The 25,642-nt window shown below is 41.7% G+C and overlaps 1 protein-coding gene across 8 annotated transcripts in view; it reads right to left on the reverse strand.

The window, feature by feature from the left end:
- DOCK10 (dedicator of cytokinesis 10) overlaps positions 1-25,642 on the reverse strand; it is a 272,423-nt gene that overhangs the window by 75,792 nt on the left and 170,989 nt on the right. For all 8 annotated transcript variants that reach the window (XM_060242210.1, XM_060242208.1, XM_060242205.1 and 5 more), the window contains exons 10-19: positions 24,342-24,425; positions 23,901-24,056; positions 18,309-18,527; positions 17,177-17,299; positions 16,370-16,452; positions 13,065-13,187; positions 11,958-12,037; positions 9,992-10,179; positions 8,960-9,025; positions 6,746-6,838 (exon numbers count right to left, since the gene is read on the reverse strand). In XM_060242210.1, coding sequence (XP_060098193.1) covers positions 6,746-6,838; positions 8,960-9,025; positions 9,992-10,179; positions 11,958-12,037; positions 13,065-13,187; positions 16,370-16,452; positions 17,177-17,299; positions 18,309-18,527; positions 23,901-24,056; positions 24,342-24,425 — 1,215 coding nt within the window. The remainder of the gene's footprint in view (positions 1-6,745; positions 6,839-8,959; positions 9,026-9,991; positions 10,180-11,957; positions 12,038-13,064; positions 13,188-16,369; positions 16,453-17,176; positions 17,300-18,308; positions 18,528-23,900; positions 24,057-24,341; positions 24,426-25,642) is intronic.

Consider the following 25,642-nt stretch of genomic DNA (forward strand, 5'->3'; position numbering starts at 1 on the left):
CTTCCTCAATCTCCTTTTGTCCTCAAGACCAGCTATGCGTGTGTTCTCAAAGGAAGAGACAGCCTGGTGGATGGTGTGCCTCCATGCTTTGCGATCTGAGGCTAGGTCAGACCACTGGTGATGGTTGATGTGACAGGTGCTAAGGGATTTCTTCAAGGAGTCCTTGTACCTCTTCTTTGGTGCCCCTCTATTTCGATGGCCGGTGGAGAGTTCGCCATACAGGGCAATCTTGGGAAGGCGGTGGTTTTCCATCCTAGAAATATGCCCTGCCCAGCGCAGCTGTGTCTTCAAAAGCAGTGCCTCGATGCTGGTAACCTCTGCCCGCTTGAGGACTTCAGTGTTGGTCACAAAGTCACTCCAGTGGATGTTGAGGATGGTGCGAAGGCAGCGCTGATGAAAGCGCTCAAGGAGTCGCAGGTGATGACGGTATAAAACCCACGATTCAGAGCCATAGATGAGGGTTGTCATCACAACCGCTTTGTAAACATTGATCTTTGTGCCTTTTTTCAGATGCTTGTTGCTCCACACTCTTTTGTGCAGTCGGCCAAATGCACGGTTTGCCTTTGCCAGCCTGTTGTCAATCTCCTTGTCGATCTTGGCATCTGAGGAGATGATGCACCCCAGGTAGCTGAACTGCTGGACTGTCTTCAGAACTGATTCACCCACAGTGATGCAGGGAGAGTGATAATCTTCCTGGGGTGCAGGCTGGTGGAGAACTTCTGTCTTCTTCAGACTAACTTCTAGGCCGAATAGCTTGGCAGCCTCTGCAAAGCAGGACGTCATATGCTGCAGAGCTGATACCGAGTGGTAACTTGACTAAATTATGAACAGCAATAAAGCTGTTGCTATGGTAACACACTGGCCAACATTCTTTGCAACTGTCCAGAAGTGGTAGTTAGGAAAAAAGTATGAATTATATTATTGTCTTTTGCCAGCAGATGAAGGGGTTTTTTTTGGCATTTTATAACTGTCCCTCCCTCCCATTTATTGTTGCTTTTGTATGTGAATATATATGTAGTTATGCATGTGTGTGTGTGAGTATATATTTAAACGTTTTTAAAAGGTTTTTTTAATGTTTGGTTGTTCACTACCTTCGGGAACCCAACCTGGGTGGAAAGATGGCATTAAAATGTTTTAAATAAATAAAGGGCAGCCTAATCCAGACATAAGTGGCGTCCGGCCACGGTGTAGCTGCCGCATCGCTAGTAGACTTCCTGAGGACTTCGGCACGCTGGAGTGTGGGGAAGGGAGAGGCGTAGCTTGCAATGAGGGAGACGGTTGCCATGGCAATGCCACTGGCATAGGCACAAGGAAGGCGGAGGCAGCCAGAGGGGAGGGCCAGCCCACTACCCCCATTGGCCAGTCCTGGTGCATGTGCCGCGGCTCATGACAGTCATGCTTTTAGGGAAGCTGATGTTCTAGAAACAGTTAATCTACCAGTTTTAGTTGAAGGAGAAGACAGTTGTTTTTGGAGCACTCCCCAACCCAACTTTTCTGATAGAATAAAAGGCTGGAGCTGCTACTAACTTTCTTTTTGTCAACACTTTATTTGGAAATTGTCCTGCTTTCTATACTCTGCTGGCTTGGTCACACCCATCCATGCTTTAATAAACTCTAGAGAGGACTGCAACACGCCCTTGAAAACAATTCAGAAGTTTCAAAATGCAACCACTCTTCTTCTTATAAGTTTTATCTGCTACATGCATATGACACCAGTTTTGAAGCAGCTGCACCGATGACCTATTTGCATCCAGGTTCATTAAAAGTGCTGATTCTTACTTTAAAGCTATCTATGAATTGGACCCAGGTACAAAGAATTTAGAGACCGTGGCGCAGAGTGGTAAAGCTGCAGTACTGCAGTCAAACTCTCTGCTCATGACCTGAGTTCGATCCCAATGGAAGCTGGGTTCAGGTAGCCAGCTCCAGGTTGACTCAGCCTTCCATCCTTCCAAGGTCAGTAAAATGAGTACCCAGCTTGCTGGGGGGAAAGTGTAGATGACTGGGGAGAGGCAGCCCCAGAGAGGCTGATAGCCATCCCCAACCCGCCCCAAACAGAGAACTGAGCCAATGATGAGCAGACCATCACAGGCAAAGGAGAGACATCCCGCCAACACGGGAAGGGAACAGGAGTGAGGCTGGGCATGCGCGCACGAGAAGCCTGGCGGTGGGGGCGAAACAGGGCCGCACGGGACCACGGAGAAGCCGTCAAACCCCTCACATCCTCCCACTGTCAGAGACTATGCCAATGGCAGGCAGACAAGCAGGAATTACCAAGTGCAGGAGTTCACTGTCATAGACAGTGGCTGGAATGTGTGTCTGGGAGTGAGCAGCCCAGCAGCAGATGCCCCCCCACCCAGAGACTCCGTGTTGCCCTGATGCCCCCTGCCATGTGCACAGAACTCCTCCCCTGGGGGCCGCGGAACTCAGAGTGTGAGTGCATCAGCCATAGAACTCTGAGTCCACTTCATCTGCCCCCCCGCTTAGTGCCCTGTGCACAACAGCCCTGTGGAGTCGGGTAGGCTGTCAGCCCGGGCAGGCTGAGGGGCGGCACTCCCCTCCCCTGTTCAGCCACATGGGGGGGCAGTGTGGCGGCTCATAGACCCCCCCCAACCAAGTCTGCCCACCCTCCCAGGCATTCCCTTGGAGACGTCACTGACAGGGGTGGGGTTGCCCAGGGAATGTGCAGCAGATGCCAAGCAGGAGAGACAACAGAGGGCACAGCTCAGACTTTATTTTTCTGGAACAGAGTGCAACAGTCTCCCTGGCGTGCGCTGGGCAGCCTCGCCATGGGCGGGGCTCCATTCTGAGCGGCGGGCAGAAACAGCTGAGGCAGTGGGAGGGCAGTGGAGCGACACACGTGGAAGCCTCTGTGTTGGAGTCCCACCTGCAAAACAGAGATAGAGATCAAGAGCACCTGCAGGGACGGCGGCTGGAAGAGCAGGCTGCGTTTCAGCTGGGTGATCTCTTAAAGGGACAGTCTCTGACCCACCTCCCTGCAACAAGGCAGCTGCCACACACACACGCCTTGTGCCCTGCCAGGGGTTGGGAACGTGGCAGAGGGCAGACCAAGGGAAGGGAGCAGGTGGCAGCACAGGTGAGCTGTGCTGGAGTCCACTGCCTGGTTCAAGCGCCAGAGATGCTCGCATACCAAGCGGTCGAGAGTGAGGGGAGGGCTGGGTGGGGGCAATGTAACTTACCCAGCCATGGACGACAGTCCTCGCATGCAGAGCCTCCGGGAGCCCAGAACCTGTGGAGACCTGGAAACAAGAGCAGTTAGCCCCAGGGGAGAGACCTCTCTCTCCTCTTTGAAAGTCAAAGATACTGTCAAAGCAACCGTGCGGTGCAAAACCGTCACCAACGTACCTGCCTGTCCCTCACTCTAAGTCTGTATGGCTGGGAGCTCGCCGGCAGAACTTCCCGCCACATGCTCCTCCCCCTAACAACTGAGTTGTGCGAGGCCAGAGTGGAAGTATTTCTAGGAGGGGGGAGACCGCGATTGGGTGCTGGGGAGGGGGCTCGTTACCCTGAAGCGTGAGGGGATTGGTGAAGCATTCATGCCGGTCCCTAAGGGGTTTGTGAGCTTACACAGCGGTGGAGGCGACTTTTGTTTTTGGTTTCAATGAGTGCCTATGGGACATGCCACTGTTTTTGCAGGCATAAAGTTGCGCCTCTCGGGGGGGGGGTGGTGCGTGTCATGGGCCAAAATGCTCAGGAAGCTGCCTAAGCCAACTCCAGCCCCTCCTCTGCCTTAACACCGTGCTCCGCCTCACTTCCGTCCATGCTCGGGCACAGCCCTCAGGTGCCACTGCCCTTAGGCAGAGCAGCAGAGCGGCGCTCAGGTGGTCCCCCACCTACATAACTCCCCCCTGCTGTGGTGGCACCGGTTGTACATTGATGCAAATCCTTCCTGCGCCCATGTAGCAGCTCGTCTGCTCCCCAAAGACTTTCTGCCCCCCCCCCCCGATTGTGCTGTAAAATACTTCAAATCTTTTTAAAGATGTGAATATGCAAGCAAATTGCATTCATGTTGCTGCAGCTTATTTCCAGTCAAACCTACCAGAAATATAGCAAAAATGTACACTGAGCTGTTTCTGCATGATAGCTACAGTTCTCATTCAATAACAGTGAAGTGATTGCTGGCCCCAGTCCATAAATGAGTGTGCAGCAGCAGTAGCACACCAAGGTCCTAAACAGGCTGGGACCAGCGTACCTACAGGACTGCCTCTCCTGGTATGTCCTCCAAAGAGCAATGCACTCAACTATTGACAACTTGCTAGTGATTCCCACCCCCCAGTCCAGCTATCAACAACTAGTGCCATGCCATTCTAGTGATGGCTTATCTGTTCTGCCATTCCCCACTCTTCTTTCCCCCATTGGTATTCAGCTTTATTGATGATATTTATGTTGTTTTAGTTTTATGTGTGTTGACTTGATAGTTTGATAACTGTATAAGACAGTTCCATATGATGTTTTAGATTTTAATTGTTGTTACCTGAGCCTTGCTATGCAGGGTGAGGTGGGCTATAAGTCTAGTGTAATAAATAAATAACTCCACCTACACCAGTTAGATGACTGGCTCTTTACGGGGCTGCAGTTTGTCACTGCATGAGATGACCACTGCAGCACTGTTGGCTGGATGTGGGTACTGAACCATAGGAAATTCCCAATTCAGCAAGAAATTAAAGGCACAGCTTTCACTTTGGGCAAACCAATGGCATATGAAGGGCAGAGCAGTGAGGGTGCTCTACCCTGGGTGTAAGAGATAAGGGTTTTACCCCAGAATTTGGGAATGCAGCACAGAGTTATTTGGGACTAAAAGTTCTTTCCTAATTCTGAGTTTCTGAACTGCCAGGAACGGTTTAATGGGCTACAGGGCTTTGAAAACATGTCTAAGAGGTAACAACAAGTCAGTTTCAAGGCATGGGAGTTGCGCAGAGGAGAAGTATGGCTGTTTGGTTGTGGAGCACTTCCGGGGTCCAAAGCCAAGCTCTTATCTCCTATTAGAACTGTTATCAGGTCCAGTTCTCAAGCTCTTGCCAGGTGGGATTAGAAATGGGATGGTTGCAGTGAACTGGAAAAGTGCAGCCCAGAAGAGTTTTTTCGGGGAACCACAACATTAATATCAGTGTCACTGTTTCTTATTGTATATCTTGCATCCCCCCACCGTTCTCCCTCCCCCAGTCCCTTGCTTGCTCATTTCATACTTAAAATAAACAGGTCTTCTCACCATGAAAACACACACACACACACAAATCCTGCTTCTGATCTGACACAATGTTATACTTCTTATATACATAACTATATATATATATATATATATATATATATATATATATATATATATATTAGAAACAAATTTATTTATTTATGTTAATTTGTATTCCGCCCTTTCCCGCAAATGGGCTCAGGGCGGATAACAACAAAAGTTAAAATAATTAACAACTACAATCTAAAACAATATATAATAAAACAACAGCATATATGTCACGGGCGGCGGTTTCCATTGCCCAGAGATGAAGGAATAATTCATATTATATTAGCACAATGCAAAGGCAGCCTTTTCTTTTCATCTGGATGCAAGTTATCTCTGAGTAAATGTGCTTAGGATCAGAGTTGTAATTCCCCAAGGAAATCTTTCCTTTCTTTCTTGCTTTTTTTTTGTTTTACATGTGGTCAAGTCTTCTTTTTTGAAAAAGAACCTTGAAGCTCTATCCCATGCATGTGTTTTCTTGGAAGTAAATTCTTGGAAGTAATTCTTGGAATTTTTCTTGGAAGTAAAGTAAAAATTCTTGGAAGTTTTCTTGGAAGTAAAGCTCCTCCAAGTAACAGTGCATAAAGTGGTGCCCTTATAGGGCAGGAAGAGTTAAAGTGGTGGGTGGTGTTTCCCTTCCCCTTTCTCGCCTGCTGTATCGAGAGACTTGATGATACACTCTGGGTGTCAAATAGGCACTGAGGCAAACTGGATGTGACATGCCTATCAGTTCTTCACTAGTGTGCTGTTAATTTTCTGTTGTGAATTTCCTCATTTTAGGCTTAGAATGGAAACACTCTAACAATGGAGCAGTGATTTACATATTTTTAATTCCTGGGATATCCCAATGGTTAGCAATAGGAAGAAATGCCTTTTAGTGACATTTTAAACCTTATATAACCGTCTCAAGCAGGCTAATTGAGAGAGTGACGTGCCCCAGGATAACCGGTGAGCATTGTGGATGAGCAGAGAGTCAAACATTTTTCAAAAATTGTGCATATTCTCTTACAAAAGGATGATGCTGATAGTGGCCAGTTAAATTAAATGTTTGCTAATGTCTTGAGGACTTGACCAAACCCAAACCTTTTATTTACTGAAAATATACTGTTTTAATTTACTCTGTCATGGGTATTCAACCACTTCTGACCTTGTGAATGGTTCAACACATGTTTAATACATGAGTTTTAACACCTCGTTGTAATCTGCTAAGAACTGAACAATTTTGGATATGTTCAGAATGTGTGTTCAACTATTTGTTCTGCAATCTGTGCATGTGCTCTATTATATTCAAGATTATATTCAAGATATAATCTGTCAAACAGCAAGAGAATGTAAGCTAATGTACAATGAAACAATCTTGCTTGCTAAATATACTCTTGAGTAAAACAAGTCTTCAGAATTGTAACAACTATTATTGTAAGCCACCTTGAACCAAGAGGAAAGGTGGAATATAAAAGAAACAAGCATTTATGTAGTCACAGAAAGAGTACTGACCTCATCATAGAAATCGGGGTTCTGTGAATGATGTAGTACAGCTGTGTATGCTGCTGATGTAAACAGTGGTCCACCAGGCTTCCCATATATACACTGTTTAGAAAGAATGTGCTTCAACAAATTGGCTACATTTTGTGAATGAAATCTATCATTGGTCTTTAGGTTACAGTTTAGACTCTGCTCTCAGCTTGAATCTTGACAGAACGTATATACAAGGCCTGTCAATATAGGGCTAGAACTTTTTACTGGACGATAGATGATATGAGAGATCAGCCTGGCCATGACCCAATGAACCATGAAACTAATTCTATGAGCACAAGGAGGCTTGCGACTTCTTCTCCAACCAGTGTCCCACATGCAACATGGCAAGCTAGTCTGCAACCGAGGGGAATTTCAATTTCCCAAGGCATGGGGAAGCATTTCCCAACCTGTGGATCCTGACCCAAAAGTGGGTCGCAAAGCCTGTAAAAATGGGTTCTAGGCTTTTGCAGTTTTATCGTGTGTCTTCTTTTTTTAATGTGAGTAACAGTAGGAAACCCAGCCCTAGCCATCATGCACCAGAGCCTGATTGTATTCAATTATTCCTTCTGAACTGGGAGCCAGAGCTGGGCTGTCCCCCTTGGTCTGTTACTTCAAGCATTTTGTAGGAGGTAGCCAGGCCTGGGGCATGCCCAGTGGCCTCTCTAGACCCAGAAGCCTTATGGGGGCATGAACCAGCCTGTGAAGGACCAACAGTGACTGAATAATTTTTGCCTCGTTACTCACCTTCCCCACTCCCAGCTTCCATGCAGCTTCCCAACAGCTGAATAATGTCAAAGGGTCAGCTGCCATTGATCAGTTAGCCGGTGTGCATAGGGTTGCCAATTCCCAGGTGGGGGCAGGGGATCCCACAGTTTGGATCATCGGAAAGTGGGGTGGGGGAGGGAGGGAAATATCTGCCGGGCACTCCATTATTCTTTATGGACAGCGATTCCTATAGGGTATTATGGAGAATTGATCTGCGGGTACCTGGGGCTCTGAAGAGGCTGTTTTTTGAGAAAGAGGCACCAAATTTTCAGCATATTGAAGAAGAAAAAGAAGAAGAAAACCTCAGATTTATACCCTGCCTTCTCTTTGAATCAGAGTCTCAGAGCGGCTTACAATCTCCTTTATCTTCTTTCCCCACAACAGACACCCTGTGAGGTGAGTGGGGCTGAGAGAGTTCTCACAGCAACAGCCCTTTCAAGGACAACCTCTATGAGAGCTACGGCTGACCCAAGGCCATTCTAGCAGGTGCAAGTGGAGGAGTGGGAAATTAAACCTAGTTCTCCCAGATAAGAGTCCATACACTCAACCACAACACCAAACTGGCTCTCCTCACATAAGTGCCTCTCCTCAAAACACCCTCCAAGTTTCAAAAAGACTGGACCAGGGGGTCCAATTCTATGAGCCCCAAAAGAAGGTGTCCTTATCCTTCATTATTTCCAATGGAGGAAAGGCATTTAAAAGGTGTGTAGTCCCTTTAAATGTGACAGCCAGAACTCCCTTTGGAGTTCAAGCATGCTTGAACCTTGCTCCTGGCTCCACCCCCCAAAGTCCCCAGATATTTCTTGAATTGGACCTGGCAACCCTAGGTGTGCGCTTAATATAAGGAACATCTGTCACCCTGCTACGCCTGGTACACGCTGGCCTGGACTCCATTGGAGGATGAGGAGGAGAGGGGCATGATGTTATTTCTACGCCCCCTCCAACAGTAAGAGTATCAAGAACATTTGGACTTGTGAGTTGTTATACCAAAAAGATTGGGAACTACTAGTATGGTGGATGAGGGTTCAAAGGCAAGAATATCACAAATACAAAGCTCAGTATGTTAAAAGGTTGGAGGAATTGTATTCAGCCTGTTCTCCAACTATACTAGCCTGTGTGAATTTGTGAAGGGAGCTGATATGAGACCATACCATACTAGCCAAATTGGGAAGCTGTATTTTATCATATTGTACTCCAGCCCCTTTCCACAATTTAAATTTTTCAGTTAGCAAAGTGACACTGGATAATAAGTTCCAGAGATTACCATTCATAATGGTTATTATGAATGATTGTCATGGAAAGAGCAGTAGAATATATTAGACTGCCCGCATTTTAAAAACAGTTACATCAGAACAGCCCCATTTTCACAGTTTCTAAAGAAATCTCTTTTGAACTAGTACACTGTGAATAGGAATTTTCCATACTCACCTTCACTGGCTTGGCCCCTTCTTCATCTGAACTTTTAAATTCAATACAGACTGTAATATTCCGGGCCTGTAGCAGAAAAGTGCAAATGGAAATCATTGGCTCATAAAACTACATGCTAATTAAAGTTGTGTGAAATATCCTCATTTTATTCCAAATCTTGCACTTTATTGCCAAGTGGATAATGCAGCCCAGTTGTTGCAGGAAGCCAGGGAAGAATTTGGAAATATTTAACTTGGTGTCTGCTGACTTGTATGAATTCCAGAAATCAGACCATCTCACTTAGTCTTTTTTTGTTCAAATTCAACTTATTAATATGAAAACTGGTTCATTTTAAAGATTTGCATCTCCAGTTACATGTTAATACTTAATTTTCATGCCTGATGCATATTTAAATTGCACCAATTTCAACTGGAATTACCCATGTGGATGTGTCCTCCCTTTGCAGTAATCCCAGTGCATTCAATTTAACATGTTTAAAATAAAATATGCTTTTGATCAATCCTGATCCCATTATGCTGTAGCCACTTTTTTCCTTTTTTTCAAAGAGAACATTAATTTTTACAGAAATAAATATAAATTTTAAATTGAGTAAAAATATAGACCTCTAATCTTTAAAATACAGGCATTTAACCTTTAATCTCTGCCACAGAAATCCAAAAATTGAATACTATCAATCACAATTAATTTCACGTAAATGTATATATAACTGGGATGTCAAAGATGAAGTGGGTTCAGAAGAATTCTATAAATACAATAAAACTAAGGGCCTATTCATCTGGAATGGTTATGAATGGCTGATTGTTTGGTGCAAAATAAGCTTTCAATGTGCAATGAAGCAGTTATTTATATCCTGCCCCACTAATGCAGATTCCTGTATAAACAACAACACAAAACAAATAATCAAACATATCCCTTATTCACAGAGATTTGAGTGAAGAGAACAGGTAACACACGCTTCCTATGATTCAAAGTTGGCAGTGGAGCCTCAAATCCATGAAAATCCTTAGACTCTTACCCTGAAGCTGGCCATACCTTATTGAAGCATTTTTGGCTATCATATTTCAGATGTTTGGGATATATATACATTTGGTTCTTATATACTCGATAAGTCTGGGAGTACTTGGTGGAATCTTGGACAAATTCTTCCACTTCTATTGTTGGTTGATGTTCCTTGGTATCATTAAATGGCTTGATTGGAATAAAAGATGATGTTGCACAATCTTTAGAAAGAAAGAAAAGAGAAAGATCCTTAGTCATGAACTTTTAGCAGTTTAAAACTACATTCCCAATCTAGAAATATGCATAATTTAGTTTACAGAACACATCAGAGCTTCTAGCTCTTTTCTCCCCTGCCGCCACCACAATGGTGCTTATTCTTGCTTCTTGACAGGCTGCACTGAATTCAGTTAACCACTGTATGCCATTAAAGGTTTTTGAATTTGAATTTTTGAATTATCCACATTTTATTGATGAAATCATAGAATTTTACATAAAACACAAGGGGGAAAAAGAATAAATCAATCCCTTCACAAAGATGGCTGGGGAAAAATACATCTCCTGGGATAATCATGCACACAGTTACCCTCCTCAGACAGCCTTCTCCTTGTGGTGTCCTCTCTTAGAAATGTCCATATATCAACAGCTGGGTCATGGGCTTTCCTGATGGCTCTGGCATGACCCACCAGAATGGGTGCCCAGGGCAACTTCAAAGGCTGCACTGAGGATGATGTGCAAGACAGTTCTCTTTTAGAGGGCATTTGAGGGAGCTGTGTGCTTCAAAATATGTGCATTGTTTTTATCTGTTAATATCCGTTATCTGTTTTATCTGTTAATAATTGTTTTCTTTTTATCTGGGGTTCTGGAGCCTTGTTGTGACTTGCAGATGAAGTGTGAGCAATCTTCAGGGCAAGGAAATATGGCAGGATAGAAATGTTTTAAATAAATAAAATTAAACAATTGGGCTAGATTCTGTGAATGTACTCTGCAAATGGCAACATTTTCCTCTGGCACAGAAGGCCTCTATTAGTGGAATAAATCCACATCACCAAATCTAAGTAAAACAGTTATTATTAATTCATTAAAATGTTTTGATATATAAAATATGCCTTTTGATATATAACACTGCTGAAGTGGCTTATGCTATAATAAAATCTCTATATACACAACACCTCATCTAATGCCTGTTGCAGGATTTGCAGAGGAGGGAGCTGCTTTAAGAAAGAAATAAAAGTGTGAACACTAAGGTGTGAATGGAGGATGTTGCAGGCGACTAAAGGATATGGCAGTAGTGCGGCCAAGGTAAATCATAATAAAGCAGCTTTTGAGCATTTAGAAAACTTTACATACATTGTTCTAGTAAAGTAGGTCAGTTTTACTATCTCCATATGGCAGACTGGGCGAAGCTGCTCAAGACAGAGAACAGTCACTTTCCTAGTGACTTCATGACTGAGGCAATGATTTGGATTGGTGACTTTAAGGCTCACAAGTATCAGTCTGAACATTTTGGAAGGATACAGGACAACTGTCACAGCACATCATGATAGAAAACTTTCCAAACCCCATGTAAGCAGCAAGAGAGGAAACAGGAGCGATTCATGCATCTCTGCCCCTTGGTTCTAAGTCTTGTGTGAAAGGAGAGATGTGAAGTCTATCCTTGCTTCAGAGAATTCACTTGTCTTCCTAATGCATGTAAGCCTAATGCAAATATGTCTCATTTTTGCCACTTGTATAGAATATATGAAGAAATCTCCTTTTATTTTGTCCGTGTATGGCATATTTTTGACCACATGCAATGATGTAAGGAAGCCTTAGATGCCAAACTGTAATTAGATGCACAGCATACTTATTAACCACTCCCCCCAAAAATCCACTCTCTTGTATAACTACCATAATAACAACTATGGTTCAAAAAGCCACAACTATGTTTTGCAATCCCAGTGTCTCATAATAATACTTAGTAAATATAGCACTTTTTTGCTATTGTAAAATGAAATCATACTTGGGTGTTCCAAAGGTACACAGTCAACAGCAATGTCTAAACTGCCAGGTATGGTCTGTATTTTATTAATCTTCTCTGCTCTGCAAATATAGTAAAAAAGAACTATTTAGAAAGTTAACAGAATAAGAAAGAGAACGGATGGCCTAGAGTCACCATACAAAGTAAAATGTAATTATTATTTATAGCATGAAGCAAATAACAAAGTAAAACATCAATGAAAGCATTGAACTCTAACAAAATATACTTTCACAGTCAAATTTAAGTGGGGTAACTAGAAGAAAAATGGCCTTTGGATAATTTTATTTCAGGAAAATTTTCAGCAGCTTACTATTACGTGGCCACAGAAAATACCTCTGGGCAGAGTCCTCTGCATTCACGTCTCTGACAGACAGAAGGTTGTAGCTTCAGTGGATCACAATGAAAAGAGACATAGAGAGGAATATAATCTTTGCCTAGTTGACATTATTCCTACAGCTGAAAGTCCTTCAGTATAGTTTTAAAATACATCACTAAGACAAGTATTTTTTAGCAGAACAAGTCTTGTTCACATAGAAAAGGGATGATCAGTGAAACATGAGTGCAAGGCGTTTATCATGTCTTCCCTCAGCAACTCTCTGAGATTGTGAAGAGGCACACGTCAATGAGTGAAGGGAAGGCATTTAAAGACCTGTCTTCCATTCCTTTACTGAAGTGTGCTGCTGCTGTGATGCAGCTTAGGGAGGAGATGGAAGGTATTTAAAGAGACCGAAGTCTCTTTAGATGAGTTCCCTTTTGTTGCTGAGGTGTGCTGTCACTGCAGCGCAACTCTGGGAGGGAAGGGCAGGTATATTACCGAATAAATTCGGCAATACCAATTATTTCCTGAATCCTGATATCATACCAACATGGAAATTTGGAAATATCAGTATATACGGTACCAATATTTTTGGGGTTTGATATACCCAACCCCCCTCCCCAAAATCATTTTTTTGTGCGCACACCTAGTGAATACCACTACATATAATATTATTTTAGAATTTATTTCTTATTCACAATTAAAACTATTAAATCAAAGTAGATGATACCACGCCACAGTCTTGCACATGCTTAAAAAAAATCACTCGTTACCTTCTATATTCTGTTATTAATTTCAGTATGTCATCTGTAGAAATTTTGCTACTTTCTTGCCTAAATAAAGGCGAGAACCGGGAATCTCTGTCAATATTTCCCTGATTATCCTTGAAAACTGGCCTGTAAAAGGAAGTGGAAACAATATATTAGATGGCAATTAATCAATCACTACTTAGCTCTTTAATGTAACAGTTCTCAAAGCCATGAGGCCCATGATTTCCTCTCTTCCACTGGGCGTTGACTTCCAATTTCTTCACCAACTCTGGAATTAAATATGAATATACTGGACTTCCTAGAAAATACCCCACTCATTTTTTCTTAAGTTCTGTAGAGAATAAAACTGTGCTTGTTCAAAAACAACACTTTCTCCAGTCTTGCAATGGTGTTTTCTATCCCTCCATATCAAGCTGTGCAGAGAAAGGCCTATTACCAGATTGTTCAGTTTCCCAAACTTTTTAAGTTTCTGAACCCACTTATGTGCAGATTTTAGAGTTTTTAATCTTCCTGCTTACAGAATTCATTTACGTATCTGATGAATTTGGTGGTGGCATGTGTTTTGCCAAAGCACGTTGGATCAGGCAGACATACATATTGCAAGTTCATAAGGTATTTTACAGACTGGGTTCAATACCATTTGTATGAGAATAATAAAAAGGAAGGGAAATGTGGAAAATATTTTGTGGGAGAAAAGAGTTCTCCAAGTACAAATCATATTTGCAAACTCTGGCAGCTGCGGTAGGAACATGAGAATGGAAGACTGACTTGTCACATTGTAATTCTAACACATGTTGTGCTTACAGTCTCTTGGGAAAGCAATGCTGGGCAACACAGGATCAAGCCCTGGAAACAAAAATGTTGTGATGTGAACTATGGCAAGACAGTTCCAGCTGCAAGACTGAAATATTGTCAGATTTTGAGTGAATGACAGAATCTTTTAAAATTACTCTGTGACTTGCTTTAAATTATAAAAAGGGGAAATTTCCATATTAAATGGGAGGAGTGCTACTACAGCCAGAAACGAAAAAAGTGGAAATCACATCAAAAGTCTGAGATTTCTGATTTTTATCACAGTGGGATGTGTGTGTCCAAAGGAAAAATCTATTTTTAGGCTGGCAAGTCTATCAGAGCAAGTTCCACTTTGTTCTACATTGACTGAGTCAAAATTTGTTCACTAAAGGAGACATATATTCAGTCTGATCCTGCGGCTCCCTTCTGCTGAGGACTCTTGCTCAGCTGGAAAGAGTCATTCTTCAACAGAGAAAGATTTCTCCATTACAGCAAGATACTTCCACCTTAGAGCAAGACTTCTTACTTCAGGGGTTGTAGGATCCATCCTTCTGAAACCAAAATATATTGTGGTAGATAATCAACAGTATTGTTTTCTAGTTTGGAAGCAACAAGTGAACTGTTCCACATAGTCTTATCACTCACTACAGAAAAACAGGACCTATTTAGGACCAGTGTGCTTGTAAAGCCACTCCCCATGCTAATGCTACTTGCTGGAGTATTCTATAGTGAGTTTCAAGACAACTGCCACTTCATCACACAGAACAGGTGACAAGTATTCCAGTAAACTCTCAATGCTGTTCCAGGATGAGAAACCAAAAAAAAAAAACCCTGCATATACAGTGAACTTTGTCATGAAGGTAATAATCAGGGATGGGCACAGTATAGCAAAAACCGTTCATGGACACCGCGCCCCCCCCCCCCCCCCCCCCCAGTATTTTCATGGACGTCACCATGGTCCATTTAGTCCATTAATCCACTTTTGGTTCACTTCTGGGTGAACTGGAAACTCACTGCTCAGCAGTCACTCATGCACTGCTGGAGGAGGGTTAAATTTATACAATATATTTGTTTATTTAAACAAGAGGAGAAGGAAGTAAGCAAGAAGTGCAGATTGTACAACTGCTTTGCCAGAGTTGTGTTCCAGAAAATGGGCAGAGGAGAAGGAACTTATCAGTCCCCTTTAAGGCTCACCTCCCTGTCTTGCTTTTACCACCCAAGGTCCTGCCTCCTAGAGAGTGACACACTGATCCAATGACAAAGCCCCTTTTTAATTGAGAGTGTTAGGCAGAACCCACAATGAAACAAGTGAGAGGACACCATGTCTGTAGCAGAAGCACCTTTAAACAAAACAAGTAGTTGCTACCTTTCCAGGGGAGGGAAAAGGGAGCAACGAGCCTTGCCATGTGCAGCAAGCACCCTCCTGTTTCTTTCCTCCCACCACTTTCATCTCCTACAAGTGGAAGGAAAGCTGGTGAAGTCGCCACTCGACTTTCACTTGCATACTGTGCTGCTTTTCAAAAGCCATTTAAAATTTAAGTGGCTTTTGCAAAGTGGCGCACAAGTCAACACCAAGTGGCGACTTCACTCAGGGATTGAAAGGGGGATTCAAAATACCCTACCTTCACTTGCTGAGGTGCACCGTTGCAGCACAGGACTCAGGGAGTGAAGGGGACATTCTAAATGCTCCCCTTTACTCACTGACCCTTCGCTTATGGACCAAATGGCTGAAATTGTACAGGCTAGGCAAACGGTCCACGACCCCCACCCCCAGACCATATTTGGTCCATATTTCAGTCAGTGCCCATCCCTAGTGATAACTAAATTTTTAAACAAGTTAAACATAGTTTGAAAAGAAGCAAGAGTTTCCCAGCAAAGCAACCCACCATCCACAGTTAGTCAATTTTAAAAGAGAGGAGAACTGATGACTGCTCAAGTTAAATGGGAAAAGAAGTGGTGGACAAGTTGCCTTCTTTCATTTTGTGAATAATGTTTCTAGGAAAGACCTGGGCTTGCTACAAATGGCAGCTTGTGGCCTCATTCATACATGTTGCAGCTAAGATAGTAAACCTTGTACCTTTTCAGACTGCATAGCAGAGGCTCACATGACTGAATTTCCCTCTTCAATAAAATAAGTCCTGCACATTACACTAGATGTCTGTGACAAGGGTTGTGGACTAGCCTTCTTCCTTACATACTAGGTTTCAGTGTGTAATGGGGTATTACCTCATTTGAACCTATACCTGTAGCTGCAAATGATACAGAAACAAATTTACAATCTGTCAGACTTTCTTAGAGATAAGATTCTGTCTAATTGCCATTATTTATTCTGCTGCTCCTTTGCTCTTCTGTTTACTCTGGAATTCCCAAAATGATTTTTCAGCTGGAATTCCCACAATAATCCTGGAAATAAAGGCAGAGCTTTTGTACTGCCTTGTAGTTCCAAGTACAAAGCTCTTTCTCTGGCCTTAGATTCTGTAACTGCTGAAAATGGGTATAAATGGGCAACTACCTACCTTACAGACCAAGCAAAGGGCATCCGGTATTTCCCCAATCTGCTGCAGAACTGTTTGTTGGATTTTAATGCTTTCTGAGCCCACTAGGCAGAAAAAGAAAAACTATTAATTCCATGAAGATAATTGCATTATATTACTTTGATCAGCACAGGTCCTGTGACCATTTCATACTATTCTATTGATGTATTACTGACATATTTAATTATTGAAATTAAGGTGTGATATGTATGATATTTAAACCACTTGTGATCCACACACACACCCCCTTCATTCAATTGGATCTTTACAAATAGCTGAAATGGCATTAGCTACTCAGACAGCACAAGACATTTAGTGACCTCCAGATGATCAGTTGCTGTAATGGTTAGAGTGTTGAACTAAGGCAGAAGAGGCTAAGTTCAGACTTCCATTTAGCCATGAAGCCTACTGGGTGACTTGGAGGCAGTGCTTCTCTCTGTATGCATGATCTGCATCACAGGGTTACTGTGAAGATCAGATGAGCATGAGAGAAACATGTATGTCTTTGAAGGAACCAAAATGTGACCCACTATTGTCAACGTTCAAACATTTCTTATTATTCTTCTGCAAACTCCACAGCTTTTACTACATACATGTTACTTTTGCCAAAAGCAATGAAGAATCTTATCATTAACTGCAATCAGAGCATGTACAAAGCAGTATCAGTTATACAAAAGAATCCACATCTGGCTCCATGAAATGGTACTGACATTTGCTATTAGGGTTTTTCACTTGCATGTTGACATATACCTATGATAGAAAAGGCATTGCATCTTTGCATTATATTACCTTATTCGAGTCTGGGTTCCTTATGTAAGGTTCTGCACTAGAGGCAATATTTCCCATCAGCACCTTTTCAATCTTTGCCACCAAAACAATTTCAGAATGGGGGTTACTTATGGAGAAAACTGCCTATAGATATGAGAGAGAAGTTAATAAAAGGATAGCAATACAGACACACCACTAAGTTAAAAAAAGATTCCTGGAGTATTAATTAACAAACTGATTACTGCTAGAGAGATGAGATAAATTACATCAGTCATGTTATGGGCCTGTGATACATATCTAGAGGAGAAATTGTTTCTGCATGAGCCACTCCTCCAGCATTAACTAAAAGGAGCTTTATAACATCTTGAAAACTATCCATTTTGTACAGTGGCATAAACTTCTGTGAACTAAACCAACTTCACCAGATGTATAAAGACAGGTCATCACTGAGTGCAGAAGTACATATAGTTAATGAGAACAAAGCTGTCAATATCAGAGTCAAAAGATTAAAAAATGTAAGAAGTGAAAAGTCTGATATTTTATTATGTAAAATTCAGACACAGTCAAGTCATGACCATTCACATGAAGGAATAATAGGCAGCATTCAAAACTGCTGCTGTGTTCATGCTTTCCCCTTTGTCTGTCTCCTGTCCCTCATCCCTTTAAGCTCTAATTGGCCATGATATCTGACATCAGATGAACTGGAGCTGTGTCCTTCCCACAACAAATCAGGACTCTAAACTGGGATTAAACCAATGTTTAGAACCCCTATCATTAAGGAAGCTCAGAATTATCTCTTGTCAAGTGGAGGCAGCCTATTGAATCTCTGCATGAATCATTGCTGGTTTGCTTCCTTCCAGACAAGTACATAGTATACAGGTACTTGAACTCAAGTTCTCTTCTCTTTTTCTACCATGCTAAAAGTAAAATATTTAACAATTTAATGTGCCTAAATTTTTAATTAAAAATTACACATCTCTTCACATTCAGAAGTCTGGGAAGCCTTTTAAAATTCATGACTCAAGGCTGAATATTTATTACATGAGTATATTCAATATCCATACCATTCTAGTCAGTTAAATTCTTTTATTTATAATTTTGTGTTTCAGTTTCAATAAACAGGTGTATGTATGCCTACGTAGATACAAAGTACCTGTTTTGGATATTTCAACCATTCTTCTGGAAACCCTTTAACCCGTGGTTCATCCTCTTTGGCACCACTGTTCTCAATTGTACCATTTTCTATCAAAGGTGAAGAACTTGGCAACATCTGTCTGACAAGGGTATGGTTTAGATCTACATGGAAATCAGCAGAGATCTTTCTGTTTTCCCTTGTATCAAAAAGAGCCACACTCACAAAGAAAGGCTCGATCTGGAGATAAAAAGCAGAGAAGAGAGAGTAAAATTATCAGGAATATGATGTCATCAATGTAAACAGTACAAGATTTGCTGTTACAAACTAAAATTTTGATACAGAGAAGATAATAAATTGAGGTGAGAAATATGGAGGCAGGGATCAACTGGGGAAAATATGAATTCATTCTTGTTACAGGTGCTGAGGCTTAGTTTCTGTACTAAAAAGAGGTTGTCTCAAATTTGGGTTTTGAGGAGAGATCTGAACAAAGGGAGATGGCTTCCCATAGGTGTTCTGGGAGGTAGATCCAAGCCAAAGGAGTTTAAAACAGGACTGCAAGCTTTAATCAATTTATAACTGGTTAAGTGACTTGCTAAATCTCAGTCCAATGGGGACAATTTGTAACTGATGGGTTAAATTTAATACATTGAACTGACTTAAGGATATTTCTTTTTAAGGATGCTAGTGTAATAGAAACAATAAAGGAAATATTAATAATTACCTTGACTTCCAACAAATGAGTGGTAACTTTTTGGGTTTTTTACATTGAAGGGTACTTCACAAATCCTTCAATATTACAAAAAGAAATCTATGTTGTGGTTTGGTACAGTTCCCCACTGTACTGAACTCCTGTATGGCTGTACTATTCTGTAGTACCATTCTGCTATACTATTTGGTTATGTAACCCTGCTGAACCACCCTGTTGTACTTTATGAAATGTTGTAACTGGTTTTTATTATGATTTTAATTTTATCGTGATTTTATTACTATTTATGTTGTACTCTGCTCTGAGCCCCCAAATGGTGGAATGGGCGAAATAGAAATAAGCTAATAATAATAATAGGTTATGTAAAAATATACAATAATCTGTTTGAAAGACAGATTGTCCCCCCCAGCTTGGGCTGGGACACCGCAGGGAGCCGCCCCCACACCCGTTAGTCTCCCTCCCCGGCCACACGCAACCGGGGGGCTACCCAGGGCAACGCTGGCAGCCCCCACCGCCGAGCCCCAACATACCTCGACAGCATGCAGCAGTGATGCCGCCTGCAACGCTCACTGGCCCACACAGTCAGCGCGCCCATCCCCAGGCGCGGAGAGATTGGCCGCCTCGCAGCATCAGTGGCAGCGAGAGAAGAAAGGTGTGGAAGGAGCTCGACGGGGAGGGAGGGGCCGGCAGACCAAGCTCGACACCCTGACACTCCGCTATGGCCGTGGACACCCCAGCAGCCCCAGAACGCCTCTCCTCGGCGTCCGGGCTTATCAACGGGGGCGGAGCCAGCTGGGGGTGGGACCTGGGGAGAGGGGAGGGGACTCCAGGAGGGATAAAAGGCCTGAGGTCCAAGAGGTCAGGAAGGAAGCTGGCTGATGTTGCAGAGGGACTGCCAACAGAGAGAGACAGGAGCCCAAGCACAGCCAGAGGGGACAAGGAGCCTGAGGTGCGGTAACCCGACTCCCTCCCCCTATTTCTGAGACCTTAAGAGACACCAACGGGAGACCAAAAGGGGGCAGTCGCAGGTAGAGGGGCTACAGCCATGCAGAGGGACCCCGGGGGGCGCCAGGGGCACGATATAGATTGTTAAGAGTCTTACTACAAATACCTTACACAGAACTTTGGAGAGTAAATATTAGATTTTCCAGATCTATATAGGAAAAAAAATTATTGCGGGCGTCAGATATGTCTGCCCATGGTTTATTAGCAATACGCTATTTTAGATGGCATTATAACAGCTTAGATCAGCTCCACATGAGTGATTAATTAAATTTTGATGAGTTCTCTGTAAATTGAGAGAAGAAATTATAGAAAAACAGGGCAGTTTTTGACTTCCAAATCATTTACAGATGGCACTTTTGTGTACTATATTCTTTTGGCAAATGAAAATGAAACTATCCTGTATATAAAGTGACCCACTGTCTCTAGAAATGCAATTAGTTCTTCTACAGCTGTCTTACACTGTCATATGATTACTCAGTCCTGTCTATGCACAAGGGAGCCATATTAGCAACTAACAAGGATTTGTGAACTCCTGAACAACAGATATCTGACAAGGAACACAGAGAAATGTCATTGATGAATTAACGAAACACACTCTGAGCTTATACTTTACAAAATGCAGATTGCAAAGTACATTTTAACACAACAGAGGAAAGTGATTGAAACATTTCTTAAGCAGCAACAGCAGCTGATGCAAGCTTTCCCACCACAAAATGGAAAGGGTGGGCTGTGTCATTCATTCCTAAGGCAAAGCACAGAAAAATATTTGGCACTTGTAGTGGTAGCAGCTGTGAAACATGAACACTTCCCAGTAATGCAAAAGCCCCAGCAAGTCACACTGTCATCACTTTGGATTAGATTTGAAAGAGGTAGGGTCAATGCACATTATCAGAGAGACAACAACTATGCGTATAGCATATTCAAGTATTCAGAGTGCTGCAGTTAATTCTTACAAGGGACCTTTAAGATACATCAGTAATGTTATCTCCTGCTCACTGCAATCATCTTCAGAGGTGCTTCACTTGCCCCCAACATCTGAATTTCTGGTGGCGAAAAGATTTCTATAAGTGAGACATGACTTACTTTCCTTCCCTTTCTTGCTACAGCCCTAAATCCCCCTGAAATGCTGCTCCTAGAAGAAAGAGGGCACTCTGTGGGATTCAATTTCCAGATCTCCCATCAAAGTCTGGTACTGAGGAAGGGGGATTTAACCCTGTCTCCTCATGTTGTGTGTCTAATGGAACTCACACACAAACACATAAAGCTGCCTTATACTGCATCAGATCACTAGTCCCTAAAACTTGGTATTGTCTACTCGGATAGGCAGCAGCTCTCCTGGAGGTCACAGAGGTCTTTCATATCACTTCCAACTCAATCCTTTTAAGTGGAGAAGTTGGGGATTGAACATGGATCCTTCTGTGTGCTAAGCGGATGCTCTTGTACTGAGTCATAGAAGTTGCTACAGTCATGTACCAACTTCAATATGTTGATATACAAGATTTATATCAGGAAACAGTTGCAAGAGGAAAGGGATACATCCCCTTTTCCAGCATCATGGTCTCAATCCAATTAAGTCCCATTCCTAGCATCTACTTTTAATTATAGACACATGGTTCAATTATGAATCTTCACCATCTTGGCTAGATTAGCTGGTAGAAAAACAATTCTGTACTCTCCCAGTTGCAAACCAAATTAAAGCATTGATACTGTAGCTATCTTTTTGCCAGCTCTTCCATCTTGCCAAAAAAGCGCTGCTTGGCTTGCACTGAATAAACATTGCTGATGTCATCTGCTAATGAAGGAAATCAGAGTATTGTCCAATATCTTCCCTGCCATGAAAGCTGAACAGTCAGAATGAAAGTGATACAATCCTGAGCACTTCTGACTATATATGCTTAGGATTGCACTAGAAGTCTCTTAATTCTTCCTTCTAACCATATACGTTGACATATGAGACTCCTGATTGCTTTGTAATTTAATTTTCATCAGATTTTATTGCGTTCATTAGATTCAAAAAGTCCAAACAGAAGAGAAAATAATGCATTATATACTGGATTTCTCCCCCTTATATTATATTATATAACTTTTGTCCAATTATTATATTATATTATATTATATTATATTATATTATATTATATTATATTATATTATATTATATATTTTGTCCGTTTTCATGTGAAGATGGTTACGTTTACTATAAAAATATGGATTGAAATCATGGGCACTGCTACATTTGCAGTATGGGCAATCTTACTTCAATGGATAGCCTGCCCATTCCCAAAGCATTACAACTGATGTAGACACAGATGCCTTCCCCCTAGAGATGCTATTGTCTACATACAAATGAATAACCACACAAGCACACAAACTCCCACTGACAGATTTATTTCCCATTAATCTAAAATCTGAAATGATGAGCTTTTCTACTGATTATGATGGAAGCAATTACTGGCACATACAGAATGAATATTCACTTCTTGTTAAAACCCTGCTCTGCAGTTCAGCAATGCTTCTGGGCCTGCAGCTATTCCTGGATGGTCAGGAGCAGCTTTAACCAGCCATATCCATTCCTGGATCTAGCCACAGCTACTCATGCCCAAGTGATAGTCAGATGAGATTATCATCTCGATGAGGGGCTTCCTCTGAAGTGTTTTCTGAGGCTGAACAGGTTGAGAATGTAGTGTCCAGCAACTGAAAAAAACAAACTCCTATTTTTAACATCCCCCCCCCCCTTTACACTAGTTGCTGGATCTTTGAAATCCTAAAGGGACTGGGACCACAGTTTCTCAAGGAAAGCCTCCTCCCATAGAGGTGGGCAATGCAATAATCTTTAGAAGGTTATTTTCCAAGTGCACCCATTGTCTGAAGTATGGGTAGGTGTCCACAAGAGACAGAGTCTTCATAGCTGACTCTGGGAAGCCCTGACAAAGGAAGACAACCTACTTTTACTGATATTTTATGATTTACTCACATTTACTATCTTTTTTGACAGCATCTTCAATAAGATCTTTGAAAGTTTGGATTCAGTCAGGCATATTGCAAAACCATGAATTATTTCAACTATGGTTAGTTTGTGAAAGCAGGATTTGACTAGCAAATGATCTCTCTGCTCCTAGTTTGCCTGACAAATGCTGGTTTCTTTGCCCTCTTCTCTGCAGGCATCTCAGTGTGTGAGACAGCACAGGGGGGAAAGCCAGGAATAAGACAAGGATGTCACAACCACATAACCATGGTTAGTGCACTGTTCTATGTGTGGATGAGCACACTGTGCTTTAATTAAATCATGGTGTTATGTTATATCCAAAAAAATTAGTCTACCTGCTGAAATATGGAGTTGCTTTGCATGATAGCTGACTTATTCTTGTAATAGATTAAGGTGCTTTGGGGGTCGTTTGCAAATAGGTTGTTGTTTTGTACACTACTGTAGTTTTATACTGTTTTGATGATACTGGAAATCCATCAGAATGGAAAAGATAGTCAACAATGCTTTTAATAAGTAATAATAATCTCTGCTTCAAACATATTTTGCATTGCTAGTCAGTATTGTCAATGTAAATTCTTAGTATTTTCTATTGATCTAAAATATTTCTACAGTGTCTCATACAGCAAGGCTGTCCAAGTGCCCTATAACATAAAATCATCATACATAACTTTCAAGGACAACAGTAAACCCCACAGTAGCAACAGAAGAAGGAGGAGGAAGAAGAGGAGGAGAAGAGGCTACTCTGCTAAATACCAATCAGCTGAGATTTTTACCCTCAGTATAAATAAATAAAAAAGTACCAGAATAGAAACACGAAATGAAACCGTTATTTTGACCAAACTTCTACAAGAAGTGACTTGAGTCTTGGGGAAGCACATAAGTACCTTTTGACATGGATTTTCCCTCTCAAACTTACATTGGTAGCTGGATCATTTTCATTATCGGAAACACATGCTTGGAGATTCAGATTAAGAGATTTGCAGGTTATCATGATCCGCTTTGCTTCTTTCTCCTCAAAAGGTTTGACCAATGATTCTGGACCTGTGATCTCTTTCCTCTGAGGATTCAACACCTGGAATAAAAATATTGATTAATTAACTGAAATTCATAGAAATGTTAAAAAAGGGAAAATAATTAGACTTTTCTGGAATAATATTAAATCAGCTACCCAGTGGTAATCAACAGAATATTTCTATCAGAAATTAATTTTATAAAGAAAGAATGTAGAAGATATATATATATGAGACAGAGAGAGAAGGTGTGAAAGGCATTATTGGCTATCTACTGATCCTACTAATAATTTTTGTTTAATTTCTTTAGCAATTTTAAGGACCAAAACAGATTAAAAGTTACTTACGGCAATATCAGGACTTAGGGAGAAGAGATTTAGTCGTTCCATGTTTCGAGAAGCTTTGACTGTTTCTTCTGTTTCTGTGAGGTACTGGAAAAATAATATCTCATTACTCAGATTATTTCAAGTTATTCAGGCTTCCAGTCTGAAAGCAAGTTTCTCCTAAGCATATGAATGAAGATAAAACTGCATTCCCTCTTTCTGAATGCCACCCCTCAAAACTAGAAATCAAATTTTTCACACTGAAGCTGAACCAGAACATCTAACATACTGGAGTAGTTAAACATACACCTTGAAATGTATATCTGCATGCTTTGATTTGAGAAATGTGCACCCAGTACTTTCCCTTTTAAAATTCTATTACCAAAAAGACTAAAGATTTACTTTATAAAAAAAGAAAGATGGGAAATAGTACATTGTTGAAATAAATTTTCTCTGCAGGGCAAGCTGTTTTGGTGGTTCACGCCAGAATAGACTGTGAACAGCTGCTTGCAGGTCTCTGGCAGAGGTGGCAGCTCTGAGATCGGGGGCATGGGTGGGGCACCAAAGAGTAGCACTTCCAATAATTACAATCCTGGGCAAAAATGTCCAGATGTAAAGTTTGTTTAAGTTTATCTGCACAAATACAAAATAATTAAAGACAGTTTCAGAGGGTAGCCATTCTGGTCCATAGTAGGAGAACTAGATCTGAGTGCAGTAAAACTTTAGAGACCAACAAGATTTTGGGGGTGGAAGCTTTTGAGAGAAAAAGCACCCTCGGTCAGATAAGAAATTACAATTAGATAAATCAATTTTTCTGATCTCCCTCCTAAGCAGATTCTGGCATAAACAGAATCAGACAGTCTCACAGACTCACAAGCTTTGAAAAACCTGAGCCAGGAAGGACACAGCTTGTTAGGTCACTGGAGTTTAAGTATAATTTAATTGTTGTTTTAATTTACCTTATATTGTATAATTTTATTGAACTGTTGTTAGCCGCCCTGAGCCTGCCTAGGCGGGGAGGGCGGGATATAAATAAAATTTATTATTATTATTATTATTAAGTAAGCACATTTACTCTCTCCATCCTCCTTTGCCCTGTTACACCAGAATATTGGCCTTCAGGAACAGAACGGGGATTCCACAGTAACCTGCAACCAGCAAGGCCTGACCTCTGGAAATCTGCAAGAACTTCAGGTGCCCCTGGGTCCTCTATCCTTCACACCACCCACCTCCTCTCCCCTAACCCAATTCTACCCACACAACTTAACCTGTTGGTATCCCAGTATCCCTTCCTAGGTAGATTAGTGATGGGCTGTCCATATTTG

Source organism: Heteronotia binoei, chromosome 6, assembly GCF_032191835.1.
Source record: "Heteronotia binoei isolate CCM8104 ecotype False Entrance Well chromosome 6, APGP_CSIRO_Hbin_v1, whole genome shotgun sequence".
Lineage (NCBI taxonomy): Eukaryota > Metazoa > Chordata > Lepidosauria > Squamata > Gekkonidae > Heteronotia > Heteronotia binoei.